At 48.4% G+C, this 13,018-nt stretch overlaps 1 protein-coding gene and 1 long non-coding RNA gene across 11 annotated transcripts in view; both read right to left on the bottom strand.

Annotated features, from left to right (window-relative positions):
• The window catches only part of LOC122367207 (uncharacterized protein ZK1073.1-like), a 78,155-nt gene that overhangs the window by 11,349 nt on the left and 53,788 nt on the right, over positions 1 to 13,018 (bottom strand). Inside the window, exon 1 of one of the 10 annotated variants that reach the window (XM_043340109.1) lies at positions 147 to 1,228. The exons of 8 other annotated variants lie outside the window; for them this stretch is intronic. In XM_043340109.1, coding sequence (XP_043196044.1) covers positions 147 to 296 — 150 coding nt within the window. In that variant the 5' untranslated portion in view covers positions 297 to 1,228. Of the gene's footprint in view, positions 1 to 146; positions 1,229 to 13,018 lie in introns of those variants that run through there. One more of the 10 variants, XM_043340108.1, reaches the window with a different exon arrangement.
• LOC122367209 lies at positions 11,555 to 12,315 on the bottom strand. Its single transcript, XR_006254028.1, has 3 exons — positions 12,123 to 12,315; positions 11,871 to 12,008; positions 11,555 to 11,773 (listed from the first exon to the last, which is right to left on the bottom strand). It is a non-coding gene; the product is annotated as an uncharacterized LOC122367209 (long non-coding RNA).

Below are 13,018 nucleotides of genomic sequence, written 5' to 3' on the forward strand. Positions count from 1 at the left end.
CAAGGGCCTCACTGGTTGCGGGCCTCATCAACGTCGTGGGGCCTCGCCGGCGCTATGGGCCTCACCAATCACGCGGCGCCTAACCATGGTAGCTCGGGGGCCTCCCAGTCGCCCGGGCCTCACCGGCCGCGTGCGCCGTGCCTTACCCACTCGACGAAGGTGTAGACGGCCGGCCGGTCGTCTCCGTACCGCTCGCCGTCCGACAGCGACTCGTCCGTCTCCTCGGAGATGGACGGCGTCTGGGAGCCGGTCTGCAGCATCGGGATCCGCCGGTCCGGCTGCGGTAGCTCGGACATAACGTGGACCGAACCGGGCTGAGGAGTCGCACGGAGCGATCCTACACGGCGTCCTCTCGACGGCCGGTGGCGGAATCGTCAAACAGGACGTGTGATCTTCCACACAGACTTCAGGCAGCACCGGATCACTGCTTGTGTCCGAATGGAACGAAGGACTTGCTTTCCACGCCCAACCTTCCAGAAGAACTGGCTCGTGGCGTATGCGCCCTGACGGCCTCGATGACGCCCGGCAGTGGATAGCACACTCGAACCGCACCACGTCACACCACAGCTCTAGCCCCAGCTCCGGTCTCTGAGTGCCGCGTCGTCAGACGGCGCCCGTCGTCAGACTGTGCGTCCGGCAGGTCCGGGTGACAGTCACTGCCGGCGACGGCTGGCCGCTGCCCGCTCACCGGAACACGCGGCCGCCGCGCTGGAGGGGCGGCGGCGATACACGGCACGGTACGGCCGCCGATCAGTGCCCGATATACGGCACGGCACGGCTGGACCGACAGCGCGGTCACGCAGGCCTACTGCGCCGCTGAGGGGCGACCAGACCCGGACGTCTGCTTGCACCGCCAACCACTGCAGATAATTTCACACAGCAGTTCCACGAGATGTCCCTCCTGTCCTCCGGTCCACACGGCGGTTCCACAAGGTCCCACAAGGTCCAGCGGGCCTCCAGCGCACGCTCTCCGCGCAGTTGCCACCTCCGGGCTGCTGGGACCGCTGCCGATCCGGCCCCTGCACGATAGCTCGCGGCTGAAGCGTCAACACGGCGTCACAAGGCCAGCCGGTCGGACTGACTGCCGGCGGTTGAACTGACCGCCTGCCGGCGCGGCGGGTCGGTCGGAGCGTGCTGGGACGCCCGTCTGTGTACCGTCCCCAGACGCTGCAGCGACGGACCGGGCGCGGAGGTCGCTACTGACGAGCGGACCGCGCCGGCGGCCAGTGGTCTGAGTAAACATGTATTCGCGACGGCCGCCGAGCCTATACGGTGCCGCGGACACTATCCAAACTATACGGTCCCCTGGCGTCTGTACCGACATCGCGCCCGAACTGCCGCTCGAGCAGCTCTGAAAGCCGTGACTGAGACCACAGACCGCAGAACAACGAGCGACGAGAACTGCAATCGACGTGCGAGCCACCTCCGGGTTTATACAAGGACCGGCGTTATACACAGCATTATAAAATAATGGTGCCCTGCACAACGTGCACATGGAAAGTGCAGGGTACGTTTCGCTTCATTTGTCTTGCGGTAGCCACCGTATACCTTTCCCCGCTTCTTAAACACCCTGTGTTTAGGTGCGCTAGGGCCAAAGTCAACATCGTCAGACCAGGTGCAAATGTGATTGAGATAGCTGAGACTGCAGGCTGAGACAGTATCACACGAAAGTAGCGTTCAGCTTACGAATGAGATCATAAACGTAAGCTATCGACCACCGTACGATAGCTAGGTAACCTTCAGTGTGGGCACATGAATACTAATTTGACTTACTTACAGTCTACCTTGTCATAATCTACAGGAAGTGAGCGCCGAGTCGCTGCCGTCAACTGACACACTCCATTCACGAACATTTCTTTCTCCGGCGTCTTATGCAGTTGTTTACCTGTTTCTGACCCATTAAAGATATGGGGCTCAGTGGAAGAAGATCGACCGATGTGTGCCTGTACCAAGTAGCAATAAGTCTTGAAAACAGACTCAGAAGGCACCTGCAATCTGCATCTACTCCCTAATGGGCGTCAGTATGTTTTCAGGCTGCACGGACACCCAGACCTCGCCTGCTGCCATCCTGCCGCTGTCGCTCAACTCTCATCGTGCGGTCGCCCAACTGTCGCCGTCAGTGTCGCTCAACCGTCGCCGTCATTGCCGCCACCACTCGCGCAGATCGATGCTGCGTCGTATGACGCAATGCCAGCGACCACCGAAACTTCCACAGAGCTACGGTACGGTCGAGGCGGTCCCCGAAACTACCCGAGGGACTTTGTAGACGCCCCGTGGAAGAGCGCCCCGTGGAAGAGCTCAGATAGAAGGCCGCGAGCACAGGCGACGTGACCTGTTATTATTATTACATAGACGTATTGATATAAATGGGAAAGGCAATGGGAACGTGTTGTTTTTATATTAAAATTGGTTACACATGTGTTTCGGGAATAATCCCTTGATCACACCATATAAAAGTAGCTATATCCAAATACAATCGAGGTCGAACGGGGTCGAATGGGGACGTTCACAGACACTCACAGATTAACAATTCTATACATGACTGAAAACGTTACACTGCTTTTCGCCCGGAACCCCTACTTCCTGAAATCATTTTTCAAAATTAATTGAGCAGTGTGCTTGCTGAGTTTTACTTTACCCGAATTCCCATTGAAATTACTAATCGTAGAAATAAACGCTGCTTCCACCGCCTGTCGGTTACGCTTATTTAATCCCACGCATAAGTTTGACATCGCCGACCAGTTTGGCAAATGCCCCGCGTCATCCACATGCTGCACTATGGCGTTAGATTCTTGGTGATTCCGCAGATCTCTTTTGTGTTCCTCTACCCGTTTGGCTGCACCCCTGTATGTTTCCCCTATGTAGCTTTTCTCACAAACGCCACATGGAATTTTATAAACCACACTGTTTTGGTTGCTTGCTTTCTTCTTGCGCCGTAAAATATCCTTAATTGTTGAACCCGATGGAGATGTAATGTTTAAGGCTCCCCTGGTAAAGCTTGTGATCACTTCAGATTGTTCTGACAGAGGTACTGATATATATTCCTTTCTTTTCGTGGCATTTGAATTCGAGGATCTTGAGCGGATTTTTATAGCTTTCTTTTGTAGCTGAAGGAGAAGACCCAAAGGGTAGCTGAGTTTGGTAAAAGTTGTCCTAATGTACTCTAGCTCGTTCTGTAAATATTCCTTTGAACAGATGCGAAACGCTCTGAGATAAAATCCCAAAACTACTCCAGTCTTCGTTCTTTGACTGTGCGACGAATAAAAATGGATAAAGTCATTCTTGTTGGTCGGTTTCCGGTATACGGAAAACATCAGTCTTGATTCTCGGTTCCAAATCAGTGTGTCTAAGAAAGGGAGCTTGCCATCTTGTTCTTGTTCGCAGGTGAACTGTATTTTCGGGTGCACGTCGTTGAGCTTTCGAAGAACACTGTCTAAATCTTGTTGCTTGTTCACTATAACCAGAATGTCATCCACGTACCTTAGCCATGTGGTGCTTTGACCGACGATGTTCAAACGGATCATTTTCTGAACATCGTCGGTCAAAGCACCACATGGCTAAGGTACGTGGATGACATTCTGGTTATAGTGAACAAGCAACAAGATTTAGACAGTGTTCTTCGAAAGCTCAACGACGTGCACCCGAAAATACAGTTCACCTGCGAACAAGAACAAGATGGCAAGCTCCCTTTCTTAGACACACTGATTTGGAACCGAGAATCAAGACTGATGTTTTCCGTATACCGGAAACCGACCAACAAGAATGACTTTATCCATTTTTATTCGTCGCACAGTCAAAGAACGAAGACTGGAGTAGTTTTGGGATTTTATCTCAGAGCGTTTCGCATCTGTTCAAAGGAATATTTACAGAACGAGCTAGAGTACATTAGGACAACTTTTACCAAACTCAGCTACCCTTTGGGTCTTCTCCTTCAGCTACAAAAGAAAGCTATAAAAATCCGCTCAAGATCCTCGAATTCAAATGCCACGAAAAGAAAGGAATATATATCAGTACCTCTGTCAGAACAATCTGAAGTGATCACAAGCTTTACCAGGGGAGCCTTAAACATTACATCTCCATCGGGTTCAACAATTAAGGATATTTTACGGCGCAAGAAGAAAGCAAGCAACCAAAACAGTGTGGTTTATAAAATTCCATGTGGCGTTTGTGAGAAAAGCTACATAGGGGAAACATACAGGGGTGCAGCCAAACGGGTAGAGGAACACAAAAGAGATCTGCGGAATCACCAAGAATCTAACGCCATAGTGCAGCATGTGGATGACGCGGGGCATTTGCCAAACTGGTCGGCGATGTCAAACTTATGCGTGGGATTAAATAAGCGTAACCGACAGGCGGTGGAAGCAGCGTTTATTTCTACGATTAGTAATTTCAATGGGAATTCGGGTAAAGTAAAACTCAGCAAGCACACTGCTCAATTAATTTTGAAAAATGATTTCAGGAAGTAGGGGTTCCGGGCGAAAAGCAGTGTAACGTTTTCAGTCATGTATAGAATTGTTAATCTGTGAGTGTCTGTGAACGTCCCCATTCGACCCCGTTCGACCTCGATTGTATTTGGATATAGCTACTTTTATATGGTGTGATCAAGGGATTATTCCCGAAACACATGTGTAACCAATTTTAATATAAAAACAACACGTTCCCATTGCCTTTCCCATTTATATGTGACCTGTTATCCTATGATAAAACTCTGTGGACTGAACATGCTCAGCCATTAGATATTCTAAAAGAGCAGCATGTCTTAAGCCTGTTCAGTGTTCCTTATTACATATTTCAAATGTTAAAATAATGCCTGGCATTCTTGCCATAAACATTGTGACGCAGAAGCAGCTTGTGCAACGAAGCGATGTAAAGTAAGCGATCTATAGCACATACAAGGGGTGTGTACATGGCACACACCCCTTCATGGGTTATTCATCCTCAGAGGTGAGCAGCACGCGATGCGTCACAGGTTCGCTCACTGTACATAGTGTAATCAGGTGCTCCCCGTTCGTTCCGGGGCCCGGTGGCGGCCCCTACGGCTGTCCCTGTGGGCTCTTCTCGCCCCGCCCCCGTCCTGCCCGATCGGACCACGGCGGAGCGGCCCGTTAGACCGGAGCCGGAGCCATGATAAAGGGTGCACGTCAGAATAGCTAGTGACATTTGAGCTAGTGACTTTTGAACTAGTACAAAACAGCTAGTGCCTCAAAACAGCTAGTGACAAAACAGCTAGCGTTGTAGGGATGTAGGAATTTCGTATTGGAATTTCGCATTAATGTAAACGTATGCTGTAGAAATGTAGAAATTGTAGGGATGTAGGAATTTCGTATTAATGTGAACATATGCTCGTAGAAATTGTAGGGATGTAGGAATTTCGTATTAATGTGAACGTTGTTCGTCCGTTTGTTCCTTATGTAGGGATGTAGGAATTTCGTATTAATGTAAACGTATGCTTGTAGAAATTGTAGGGATGTAGGTATTAATGTGAACGTTGTTCGTCCGTTTGTTCCTCCGTTGTGCTCGCGTCCGCGTCGAGGGAGGTCAGCGTGACGGTAACCAAGCGCCCCGGTTGGTCGGCCTTAGCCTCGGGCCGGCGGACGGGGGGCGTTTCCACCTCGAGCCCGGTACATAAGCACAGCGAGAGGAGGAGTCGGGGCTCAGTGTTGGCCTGCCGAAGTGCTGTGCTGCGCTGTGCCCGACTACTCTTCTGCTGCTGGCTCTCCTGGCTCGAGGTAGGTTCCCGTCACGCAGGGATTGTCGCGGGCTCACGGACATCCCTTAGCTAGGATAGGAGCACCTGGGTGGAGGAATAGGTAGATTCGCGCGTCGATTGTCGTTAGGGTATTGGTAGGGTAGTACGCGGAAATTATATCGTCATCTCTCTAGCAGTCCTTTCATGATGTTCGGCTTTGATAATATATGTGGGTATGAATTGACCAGAAGCTTTTGGAAATGGGATGAGTCGGAGGAGAACGGAAATTGAGCGGAGTCAGTTTCATTCGGTGCCTAGTTAGTCATCATGGCTCAGGAGCTTAGCTCCTAACCCAGGGTTCGCTACAAACCGCGTGTGCCCCAAAATGGCGGAGTTATTCACCTGAACCACGATGCATAGTTTAGTTCAATTAGTGTAGAGGACAGTGGCCCGGGTGGCAGACGGGTAAAAGGCTAGGAGACGTCCCGGCCGACCACTGATCCTGTAGAGTAGAGTAGAGATCTGGAGGGGAGGTAACGAAGGGCCTACAGGACCGGCCTAAGCCCCCCTCACATAATGGTGCTAATCGGCCGGGAACGTTCTTTCAAGTGAAATTCGGCTGAACAACGTTTTTCTCCCGGTAGGTGTCAGGCACGCCATTAGGTACGTAAGCCTTAAACTGCATTATCTAGTGAAACGCCCTGCCCGTAAAGTCGCCGGAATCGCTTGTTAGTACGTGGTTTTGTAAATCTTAAACTGTTTAAACAAACGGCTAACAGTAAGTCTAAAAAACGTTTTTCATTCTTGCTGGTATGAGGATACGCCGCTAACGTAAGACTTAAACTGCATTTGGCGAAACGGCCTGCTGTAAATCCAGTGCGCTTGCTCAGTAGGTACGTGATTTTGTAAATCTTAAACTGTGTAAATCAGACGGCTGCAGCTGTTAGACGCCCCCACCGAATTGATCTTGAAAGAACGGTCGATTGAGCCATTCTAAATTTATTCAATTTACTCCGCTCAATATCCGAACTTCTGGGAACAAACGAGCCAAGCCAGCAGCCAAAATTGATAGGCAAAAGTTTGCGATGACTGCAATAAAAATAGCAACACTAAGAAAACCGAAATACAGCTTGCGAGCTGCAAATATGCTGTGTGAATGAGCGAATACGATATAGTTGACAATAGCCGTTTTTACGACGGCCATCGGGTACACATTTGGTTCACGATTGGTCATTTAGATCAAATTGGGTTCAAGTTGTTTCTTCGTAGCTATTAGCTAAGGTAGAGCTAATACCTTGCAAGCCTTCTTTGTCATGAATTCAAAATATTAACTATATTGGCTGTAAAGTAGAGGTGGTACATATTTGGTTAGTTTAAGTCTGTTCGCCAGATTGCCCGTCGTGAAAACGGTTAATAAGTAATAGAGTAGAGTGCGAAGTGCGGATGTGCAGGGTGACTGTCTGGAATTGAGGATGTGTAAATTGCATGTGAGAGTAAAAAAAAGGGTGTGGCATGTGAGAGTTAAAATGTGGAGAATGCAACTGTGTGGGAGTAAGAGTGTAGAATGAGAGGTGAGATCGGATCAAAAATGAGAATTAGTCAGTCTGTTTGCTTGTGTGGTAATTGCAAGGATGAGTGAAAGGTGCGGAGTATGTGCGTGAACTGAGTGAAAGAGGAGAATGCTTCTGTGACACGGTGGAGTGACTGTCTGAGAATTGCGAGTATGCCGAAAGATTGAACGATTAATCTGACATGAGCATTGCAGTGAAACGGGCGACACGATTCCCACTTGACGTTTACAAAAGTGTCCTTAATTAATCAAAGTCTTTTCAAAGTTGGAACCTTGTTATGTCTTGAAGTACCCACGAAGTTAAGGATTAATTGCACAAAATATAGAGCTTCTACATTCGTTTCTAGAGAGATGATCTTTCCTATAATTGACGCTTAGTTTACCGCGATTACCGTGATTTACAAAGATTTTCTCCCCGCACGATTTAGATATTGTTGGTTGTCAAAGATTAAAATTAAGATTAAAATTCATGAAGGTTAGATCCCTCGGATGCTTGGGAAACAATAAAAATTAGATCTTCCCGCGGCCGGAGACAAACAAGTTTTGCTCCTGGCACATGCCTTATTGAAATATACTATGTAAATTCGCGTCTGGAGAAAAACGGTATAATCAAATGCTGTGTCGACCCTTCTTATCACAAAGAGCCGCGTCAGCCAGTTAACAGAGAACTGCGACCACAAAAACACCCGAGACAGACGGGGTAAGAAGTGGTGACCTCCACATTTGTACTTTCACTCGCCACTTTTTGTACGGCAAGCAGGCCGCTCTCGATGTTGTTTTTGCGGCTGGTAGGACGTTTTTTTTATCGAATCGGCCATGGCCTCAAGGTTTGCGTCTAGACAGTGAGGATCAAACAAAAGTCACTGTTACTGCCTTAACTGAGGCACCATCCTTCGGCCGTATGGAGACACAGTCTGTACGAAACCCATTTAAAGTCAACCGGCTTTAATCGATAATTCCATTCCGTAACTAATGCTGTGTAAAGTCCATTGTCATGCGTGATGTCGGGTGATGTAAAGAATACGCATAGCTGAGGAAATCTCTTAACCCGCGCCCCGCTGGGGGGGGCAGAATCTGCCCCCCCTCCCGTTTTTCGCCAATAACTTCTAAACGCGTTACGCCAGCAACGTCAAACTTACGGTACCTTATCATACATCAATTTGACACGTTCCCTCAAAATTTGAGCGAAATCCGTCGGAAAATTTTTGAGAAATTGACGTTTTAGTGACGTCATGTTCGCCATTTTCGCATCAAAAACGGCAAAATTTCAAACGCCGCTAACATCTTCAGTTTTAAAGGAATCAAGACGTAACAAAAAAGGTTATACGTTATTTTACTTTGTCTATCAAATGGCTATCTCGGTTTTTTGAAAATTTTGGATTTTGGCCCAAATTTTTTCAAAAAACTGACTTTTTTGGAAAAATAATTATAAAATCCAAAATTTTGAGTGTATCGAAAAAACCGGAATATATGTCAGAGAAGTGGTCTATGTGCACCTACATACTAATTTTGAGAAGAATCGGTTCAAAAATGTGGGAGTTATTCAAAATTTTATGACGTCACGACACACAAAATTTTTGAAAAATGATTTTTTTGGACGTTCTAAACCTCGTACGGAAACAAAAATAGCACCATTCGATTCGCCGTGAAAAACTGCATCCGATAGACACCTTTTTAGGCCTTAAAAACCAACTTCAAAATTTGACCTCACTTGACCAGACCTTGACCTGACCTCGACCTGAAATTCGTCCAGAGGTGGTCCATATCACTTATTGAGTGTGCTTATTGAATTCTATGAGTAAAATGACCCATAAAACATGTGTCGCACATGCCCTTTTCTAAATTTTGTTTTTGGTGACCTGACCTGGCCTGACCTGACCTTGACCTTGACCTATGAATGACATGGTATGCAACGAATATTGTCTTGGTAGTCTAAGAACACGTTTTGGGCAATCAGTCTCAGTCCATTCTGCGGCAACTACGGTGCAAGGCCGATACTGTAGAAACTTGCATTTTGTACCCTTGACCTGACCTTGACCTGACCTCTGACCTACTTAAGCAAAAAAATTTGGGCTCTTAAGATCCGCCTTGTTGAGAGCTTTCGATTGCCGTTTTCCCCGTCTTTCTACGACCATCGGTTCGGAAGTTAGACAGGGGGGGCAGAATCTGCCCCCCCCCAGCAGGGCGCGTATGGCTGAATAGCCCAGCGGGGCGCGGGTTAACGTGGTCGATTCAAATATAGCACACCTAATAAAGTCGAGCAACGAAATCCAGTTTGATCCGGTTTGCCGATTGTCAGGCGACGTGCGCGTCAAGGGGCCGCAGCCGGCCGGTGAACAAAGATCCACGACAAAAAAACCGCCCCAGACAGACGGGATGTGATGCTGTGACCTTCCAGCCGCTGGTGACACGGCCAGCAGGCCGCCCTCAACGCTTTTTTTGCGACCAGTAAAGTGTTTAGGCGGGTCGGCCTTGGCTTTAGGATATGCATCACGGCAGTGAGGATCAGATCTAACACAACCGGGCCTGACCCGGGAGGTCACCTCCAGACCCGGACTCTCACGACAAGGACGGAACAGGCAAAAAGGCTAGACCAAAGTCATACACAAACCGAAACGGTCACCACCCACGGTCGACGCTCTCATCAGACGTGTGCGGCTACAGAGATGATTCAGGCGATTGATGAAGTTCACATCGGTATTAGCCGGCTAAATTACGACAAAACTAGAGAGCGCAGGCCAGAAGCGTGCGGAACAGCATGTGTTATTTGTTGCAACTATTTGCGAAATGCATTTATAATAATAGGATAATATGTCCATGAAATGTATTGGATAAGTTGGAATTGGTTGGAAAAGTTCTCATAAATTAATAATGGCATTCTTGTAAAGGTCTAGTTAGAGTTACACAAGCAAATGGCGGATCAAATATCTTATTTCAAATTTCATTAAGTGACAATGAATGCTTCGTGATCTTCATTACGCTGAATTAGACTTTGTAATGCGGCGACCAATTACCTAAGTATTCGGCATAATTGCCATGTGCGAGAGGAACCGATTGTGGGGGTGCTGGCGAGTCGTTATATACCTAACCTAATTATGCCACGTCATCATTTAACGTGGCGTCCAGCCCGTTTAAATCGCTCATCTGTGTAGCTCGCTTACTGGAGGGCGCTGTCTCGACCCAAGGTCACCACAGCCACTGAGATGACAAACACAGTGGGCCCAGGGCGGTGCACTCTGAACCCGAGCACGTTTGTGGCTGGCATTGTTTGGATTATTGGGACGATTGCTATCCATTCACGTTTGTTTGCAAATAGGGATTACAAATTCCCCGAACTCAGCAATTGGAATCTCGGCAGCACATTAACATAAAAGGAGACGTAAACTAATTATGATTCAAAGAAAGTGAATGTGAGAGAGAGAGAGAATGACAGAGAGAGAGAGAGAGAGAGAGAGAGAGAGAGAGAGAGAGAGAGAGAGAGAGAGAGAGAGAGAGAGAGAGAGAGAGAGAGAGAGAGAGTGAAAGAGAGAGAGAGAGAAGAGAGAGAGAGAGAGAGAGAGAGAGAGAGAGAGAGAGAGAGAGAGAGAGAGAGAGAGAGAGAGAGAGAGAGAGAGAGAGAGAGCATGAAAAGGAAAGAGAAACACAATTCTGATAATTGTAGCTACTGAATCGAATTTCCAGGGTCTGTCCGACTCGATGGTAAATAACTCAAACCAACTGTCCAGCGCCACTCGTGGTGACGCCGACCCCGCCCAAACATCTCTGACCGCGGCAGACGAGCCAAGGACAGGAGACAAAAGGTCCATGGATCAGGCGGGAATGTTCGCAGTAGGCGAAATTTAAACGGCAGAAAAGGTCCCGGGAAGCATGCGGGTTCCAACGAAACGAGCTTACAGACTTTGGGAAATTAATGTTCAGCCTTAGTAACGACATTCGGGCTGAACTACGAAAACTAGACATTATCTACGGTTTACAGCGATTTACAAATTACGACGGCGCATTGCTGCGCTGGAGTATTCATGGAGAACAGGTTAAAACTGACGTTGGCAATTTATAAAACAGCTCAAAGGCTGCGAAGTTAACGTAACTTTCAGTATAGCTAAGAGTAATAAATTACCTGCATTCAAGGCGGTAGTTCATAAAAAGTAAGCTGCACAATTATCATGCGCCCTTATGTGGCCTCCTTTCCACACCGGCTCAACGCTTCCAAAGGTGTTTTTGTAAGTGCCACTTTTGGCACAGTGAAACTTGCGATCTCAAAATTTGCCGTTTGCCAAAAAGGAAAACGAGTCGTCGACAAACAAATAACAACGTCTATTCTTGAGTACGGGAAACGCATGACGCAAAACAAATTACAGCTGCCTTCACATGTAGGAACCAAATCAACTTGACACAGACCCGCGTGGTAGGCGCCAATGTCGCACTCGCAGCACAAGTAACAAAGACCTCACTGAGACTGAAGTCGGTGGTGAGCTTGGATATACGACGCAGGTCTACTCCTCCTCACCGCATCCCTGGCAAGACAAAAGTACAATGAGTGAGTAGGTAAATAAGCAGCAGACACAAAAAAAGCAGTAACATCCAGAATATGTGCCTCAACCTTTCACTGACCTGTTAGTAACGCAAAGCGGCACGGATGGCGTCGAGGATGCGCCCCGTTTGGTTCGTAAGGGCACCTTCCAGGGCGGCATCGTCCAGGGATGGAAGAAGTCGGCCCAGCGACGATTCCACACGGCCCATCGAGCTTGTCTGTCCACAAGACCAGGCCCATCAAACGAAAAGGCAACAGTTTGGCCCCCCGGCAGACAATAAAATTCATTAATCCAATCATTTGGGATTCATCATCCTGACAGATGGACTCACCAATTCGTTCATGTCCTGACTGACTTGATATAGCAAGTGGTACAAGCCACTCACAACCACTCCTCCCATGATCACGAGAGACACAACGAAGCACGCGCGGCCCCAGTGCTCGAGCATGCTTTCTCACGACACGACGACGACGTATAGTACCAAACCAACGGCGACAAGCAACAGCCGTCAACTGGATGGCTATCCGACGGCAAACCGCGACACGCTGGACCGAGTCACGTGATATGTCACCCGACACCCCGGCGGCCGGCGCCCCGAGTGCTCGGTCCGTAAATCATCGGACGCGATCCGTCTCAGGTTCGAACGGTGGCGAATTTCCACAAACGTGACCGCGGCGCCCTGAGCCTGCCAGCGACATGCCATATTTCGCTGCTCAGTGCTCACACTAGTTATCGCGCTTTACCTCTGTCACTGACAATACGCGAAATTATGCGCATTGGAAACACTTTCAACTCAACCTAAAGGCAAGTATGATGAATCAGGTGGGTAAATGGCTGTTTCCACGACGGGTCATCTAACAATCGAGCCTGATTTAGGCAAATTCGCACCTAAACTGCACCACATGTGCACCAAATACGTACCACCATCGTGAAAACAGCTAATAGCAAGTCTCTCAAACCAAGGCTATTACAACCGACGGGCAAGTATACGTTTTGGCTCAAAATAACCGACAAAGGTGGATAAAAGTGAAACATTTCGGCACGGCCAAAACGTTTAAATTGGGATGGCTATTCGGGAGCTCAGATCGGTCGCGCCAGCCGTGAAGGCATGTCATACATCATGTACGGCTAACTTATGCCAGAGTGCCACCCGTCAACCCAGAGGCTGCCCATTGTTTGCATCACGGCTGGTGCTGATTGGGATTTACCTTTGCATCTATCCTACAT

The sequence above is a fragment of the Amphibalanus amphitrite genome, unplaced genomic scaffold, assembly GCF_019059575.1.
Source record: "Amphibalanus amphitrite isolate SeventyFive unplaced genomic scaffold, NRLGWU_Aamphi_draft 000858F_arrow, whole genome shotgun sequence".
Classification (NCBI taxonomy): domain Eukaryota; kingdom Metazoa; phylum Arthropoda; class Thecostraca; order Balanomorpha; family Balanidae; genus Amphibalanus; species Amphibalanus amphitrite.